Genomic DNA, 6,000 nt, shown 5'->3' with positions numbered 1-6,000 from the left:
TGTTTTCTGGCACCCAACACCCCAAAAAAAAAAAAAAAGGGGTGTGAGGGGGGGGGGGGGGGGGGTTCTGGTCTGGAGATACAAACATGTTGACAAACATGTTAAACACGGTTTGTCATTCTAAAATGATAGGGACAGATACACATTGCCATGGTTACAAGAATTTATCAAACTTTAAATCAATCACAGATAAATTAAAACAAGCAGACGGGAGTGCAGTAAAATGTGGAGTGCAAAACTTCTTGACAATAAAAACATCAGTATCGGTTGGTTTTCATTAACTAGTCAAGCCGAACTCACCATAACCAACATCGAGCAGATTCCCAGCGGAAAGGAGAATGCACTCTTCTAAATAACAAACCGCGCCAAAGCACTCTTAGTCAACACTGTTTTTTGGAAACAATTAAGACAATCTGGGACCTCTAGCCACGCCGCGACGAGCTGGAGCAGATTGTTTTTGCTGTGCAATATATCTCCGGTGGGACAGGATTCGGCAATCAGATGTTTTTGTTTTTTGTGTGTGCGCGTTCTGTCCAATGAGGTGCCAGAGTGCAAGTTCAGACTGCTTACGTCACAGAGTCAGCGAATTCATCTGTTTGCTGCAGAAACAAAAACAAATTTGTGCGATGCACCTTTTTTTGCTTTAAAGACATCAGTTCCATTAAAACAAAGAAGGTAGATGTAGAACACATGGACATATAAATCCTAAACCATGGAGGATATATCTATAAACTAATTAGGTGTAGTATAAATGTAGGTTTAGTCCATTGAAATAGGCCACTATACATTCGATTCTTAATAACTTTAAAAGAGTATTTAATAACTCGCTGAAATGCAACTATGTTTACTACATCGGAAATCTAGAGCACCGTGATTGTTCTTCCCTGCTGCCATCTCTGGCAAATGAGTTGGTGTTATCAGAGTGCAGCTCAGTCATATTTATCAAAGAAAATTACAGATAGTTTTACATTGAACAATTAGGAATTTCACCATTAACCATCTATCAATGTATCCGTTTCATATTAGTAAATGCAGTGTCACGGGAAAACGAAAATTTCCCAGAAATATACAATGAAGAAAGACAAAAACTAACATCTGTTTAAAAGTATAAGAAATGTCTGTGGAAGTCGGTAGATTTTTGTGAGTGCCTGCAAGTTCCACATGTTCCACCAGATGGCAGTATTTCTCTTTAAGAACGATCAACCGCAATTCTGCAAAAATTACAATAAATGTTGGCCAAAAATTTGAACCAACCACCTTATATTTAATCCCCATTTAAAGTATTTCATCAAATTGGCTCTGAAACATTGGTCTCTATGGACTGGAAATGACATAAAGCTATGAAATATTTTCCCAATTTCAAACCTATGCCTGGAACATGATTTTTTGTTTTGTTTTATTTATTTATTTTTTATCTCTGGCATATGTTTAGTAGGGTTACATTAATTAAAAAGTGTTACATGACAGGAACTACATGTATGAGAAGCATAAACTGTTCTCTCGTGCTGCTGCTGCTGAGCAGCTCCAGTGGAGCCGCTGTGGATTAAGGATTCCAATTTGCAATCTTTGGGTCAGAAAGCTACTTCTTGAATTTTCAGCCAACCATCACTTCTAATACTTTCCTGATGGCTGTATTTGATGGAAAATACAGCCAACAAGGATGAGCACTTGTTTTTGCTCATCCTTGTTTACTAACCAATCATAACATGCTTAAATCATAGATTCTTTTTAAACATTTTGTTTGTTCTTTTTGATTTAGTCTCCATATCCATATTCAAGTTTTGTATGGCAATGTTCATTCAAGATAATTGTAACAATTGCAGACTGTCTTGTTGACAAGGAAAGGTTGTAAAATAAAGATGGCATTATGCTGATATTAAGATTTGGATGTAAAGTTAGAAGGTATCCTTTATTATCTATTCTCTGCTTTAATCCTAGTGAAACATTTCACTAGGATGCAAAGTACCAGCATGTGAAGAAATAGTAAATAATAAATATTAGTCACTGAACAAAATAAAATTTCTGGGTAATGTAATAAAAAATGTAGACAAAACCAGTCTTTCTAGAAATAATTTGGGTTTAGATGCATCTAAAAACAAATTACTTGAAATGTGAGGCATTGGATTAACTTAGTATTCAACATTTAGTCCAAAACACTTATGAAAATAAATAAATCTTACCTCAGTTGAAGCACTGAATCAATCAAGAACAAATCAAAATGCATTTTGATTATTATTTTGTTAAGAAATTAAGCAAAGAAAATGGTCAATGAAGCCCCTGAATAGTCCAGGAAAATTAAGAAAAGATGAAACTACATTGTTTTTTATCATACACATGTTACGTACAAACAGCATCTCCCATTCAGGTTTCTCTTCCTAGGGAGTTCTTTTCTCAGGCTTTTCAAAGAAAACTGATCTCTGGTTAATTTACTGTATAACCTTGGACTGTTCGAATTGAGTTCAGGAAGAGAAAAGCAACCTCTCCGAATTACCTCCTCCACCTGTGCTTCCAGCATGAAGGGTGCTCAATCAGTCAATCAATCAATTTTATTGAAATAAAACAAAGTTTGTAACTGCAACTACATCATGGTATGGGGATGCTTTGTCTGACCACAACCTGACCTGTTCGCTTTTATTCTGAAACAAAAAAAAAAAAAACCTGCAGATGTCTTGATCATATCTTTTATGAAATATGAGATAAGAGCAATGAAAAGCAAAGCAAGTGAAGAAAAAATTGTTTTAAAATTGGTGTTTCAAATGTGAAATAAAACATTTCCAAATATCTATTTTGTTTCTTAAATGTTGCTCCAAATCTCTTTCATATTTTAAAGGGATTTCTTTGTTTAAAGAAAACGGTGAGAGTAATCCTCTCTCTGACAGGTAAGATACATTGGATCTTTGTTCTGCCAAAGATTGTATGACATATCCTCACCTATCTGTTCCAGCTGAGATGAGGGATGCGCTGGCCTGCTGTGGCTATTTTCTCCCGTCAAAGCAAAAATCGATATCTGTTCTCAGTTGAGATGAGACGAGGAAACGCAAACGTGACGTCTCCTCAGCAGACTCGTATGTCTTCTTCCGTCTCTTTTATCTCAGTCTCACATTGCTCTTCAGTCCCTGAGAAGATGCAAATTGTTCCCGACCGACGGCATCGGACCATTTTATCAACATGATGTATTTTCAAATGTACAGAAAGTTCAAACTTCGGATATAAAATAGAGTGAAAACCAGGAGAATTCCAACTAAAGAGACCTTGAAATCACCTTCATCCACCAATGTGTTTCAGTTCTGGTGAAAATATTTACCCTATTATTCAATTTTCTATGCCTAATCCTTACAGGCTCACATGGTGGGTGTTAAGTATCACTTTTGATAGGTCAACTTTTTATTTATTTATTTATTTATTTATTTAAGACCTTTCTGATGTAAGGCAACAGTACTAGCAACTGGTCCTCATTCAGTCATTTACCATCAAATTTAAAATGGCTTCCAATAGACTCCCAAATTAACAATAAAAATTGCCATTAACACAAATTACATATTCTATTTACAGGTATTGGCACAATGATTAAATATTTATCTTTTGAAACCTTTTTTATGAGTACTGCATGCTTTTTAAACCCCTCAGTCCTTGCAGTGGTAGATTTTCACTTTCTGAGGGTTTTCAATTAGACTGAAGCCACGACTCAGTGATGTCCAGTTGAAGAAAGTAATCTTCTCCTTCCCAAGAAACCTTTAAAGCTTTTGTGTTTTTCAGGCTGTTGTCCTGATGAAAAGCCCAAATCTTTTCCCTGAAAGTGAGTTTTTTGACACCAGCCAACCCTTTTCATATTTACAGTCCTTCATCTTTCTATTATATCCAATACCTTCAGTAAACTCTTTAGTGGTGCTAAAATGGGGCCCGGAAGAAATGCAGACCCTTTAGAAATGTTTTGTGTGGCAATTGTGTATTTTTATCCCAGTGGATTACATTTTCTTACCTTCACTTCAGCTTTGGACAGATCCGCTTTGTTTTCTTCTCCTTCTGAGTTTTTCTGCCATTCATTCGTAACAATGTCATCCATGACTTTTGCCTTTTGCCCATTTCAGTGGATCTGGACACAACTGGTTTTAATCTTCTGAACTATTTGCCATATGGCAGCAGTAGAGGGTGACCATTATGTTCACAATCTTTGATGACACTGTCTGCCTTTCTTTTCTATCTTGGTGATATAGACCCAATCTATCTGTTGGAGCCAACAAACAACTGTGCCATCTTGACTAGATGCAGCAGTGCAATTAATTTTTTTCCCCACCAAATGTCAGGATGGCTTTCTACAAACATTTTGAAGATTGTGTCTGTTTCAGCTTCCTGGGAATGAAAAGCCAGTGTTGTGCTTTCCTCACCAGGTGGGAGGCGTTAGTGGCCCGATTTCAGCTGTGCAGTTACTCCCTGGTAATTAAGATTCCCTCCAATCGCCACTATCTTGCGGTGCATTAGGAAAAGATGTTGATTATCTCTTTTGTTTTTGAGGTGTACTTAAGGACCAGGATGTTGTCCCAAACCATAGGCTCCGCTTTCAGCTCAAAGGCATTTCCATCTTCAATAAAAATGAACACAATGACTGTAATCTCATTGTCAAGCTTAGTTCTAAAGTTTGTGGGCAAAGTGTGTATTCAGTTATAGGTAGCTATTGAGAAGAGCATCTGGCTCCATTCACATCCCTGAGGTATGCTTGTGTTTGAAATAAAGTGGAAGAACTGTGCTTCCTGGCTCTGGTGTGTGGTTCACCTTTCAAGAATCCATGCTTTCAAAGAGGAATCATGACCCAGAGTGTTTAGCTTTGACCAGTTTGTGTTGGTTTACGGTGTAAAATGCAGACCAAAAACCAGAACTATCCTCAGATAACTGTTGGATTCCTCCCAGGTGCTGCAGTTGCACTAATTCTCACACCTGTTCATATCTAGTAAAAAAAAGACCAGCAGGAACAATCTAAAGCTTGCAGACTGTCATCAGTGATGTTTTTAGACCAGTTGTCATTGTTGTAACACTCCAAACTGCTTATTCTCTCTTTCTCCACAATCTGGAATCACATTTTGCTTCCATCAGAGCTTCTCCTCAGCCCCAAAGCATCTTCTTTTTCTACTCTTCTGCTTTGTAATCTACCTACACCTTTTTCAACCCTACAAGATTCCATTAGTGAAGTAAAACTCAACTTTCCTCCCAAGTCGTATGATTTGGATTAATTAAAGTTATTTTTTTTTTTTTTAATTTGCCTCAGTCCAGTCCCACAGCAGATGTTTCATTTAAACATGACTCTATAAAAGCAGAGAGATTAACTAATCAAAATCATAAATACTAGTTAGAAAAGTTTGAGCTCTCAGCTTCACATATAAAGTAACTGAAAGACAATTTCCTTGGTGACAAGCTTCAGCAAACTTTGTTCATTCGGTGTTCCGGTGAGATTTTTGTGTACCGACTCCTCTGTTCTTTTAAATGAGTGAAACGAGTGAAGAGAAAATGCAAAGGGCCCTCAGCTGATGTTTGATTTTGTTATAATTGCAGCACTTTCTCCGAGACGAGTTATATTTGGTTGAGTTCCAGACATCTTTCCCTGCATTGGCTCAACAAGAGGGCTGGTAATCAGCGCTTTGATATCCATTTCTCAAAGAAAAAAAAAAAGATCTCAAAGGAGGCCAACTTGTCTGTGCCAAACCATTCAATAATGTGAAGGAATTAAAATTTGCAGAGAATGCCAATAACCAGCACCAAATCAGCATGACATTAAAAATAATAGGCATTAAATCCATGTGGGTCTTTCTTTGTTTAATAATCACATTTTCTGTATATTAATGTTTGTAGATTGTTATGTGGATCAAAGGACTTGTACTGAAATGAAGAAATTTGCTGATAATTTCTTAGCTTGATGGTAATTGCTGCATTGAGCATTAAAGGAAACTGGGCTCCTCTCCCATTTTGTTTCTCATTTCCAAATAACTATATTCCTAAACCTGAGCAGGT

The 6,000-nt window shown here is 36.9% G+C and overlaps 1 protein-coding gene across 2 annotated transcripts in view; it reads right to left on the bottom strand.

The window, feature by feature from the left end:
* Window positions 1-4,338, bottom strand: part of ccna1 (cyclin A1) — a 12,053-nt gene extending 7,715 nt beyond the window's left edge. Inside the window, exon 1 of one of the 2 annotated variants that reach the window (XM_015038921.1) lies at window positions 3,980-4,338. In XM_015038921.1, coding sequence (XP_014894407.1) covers window positions 3,980-4,063 — 84 coding nt within the window. In that variant the 5' untranslated portion in view covers window positions 4,064-4,338. Of the gene's footprint in view, window positions 1-300; window positions 537-3,979 lie in introns of those variants that run through there. The other variant, XM_015038922.1, reaches the window with a different exon arrangement.
* Window positions 4,339-6,000: the final 1,662 nt, after the last annotated feature.

The sequence above is a fragment of the Poecilia latipinna genome, unplaced genomic scaffold (genome assembly GCF_001443285.1).
Source record: "Poecilia latipinna isolate Pla-1442-1.1 unplaced genomic scaffold, P_latipinna-1.0 Scaffold457, whole genome shotgun sequence".
Taxonomy (NCBI): Eukaryota; Metazoa; Chordata; class Actinopteri; order Cyprinodontiformes; family Poeciliidae; genus Poecilia; species Poecilia latipinna.
This window is presented reverse-complemented; position numbering and strand designations above follow the sequence as displayed.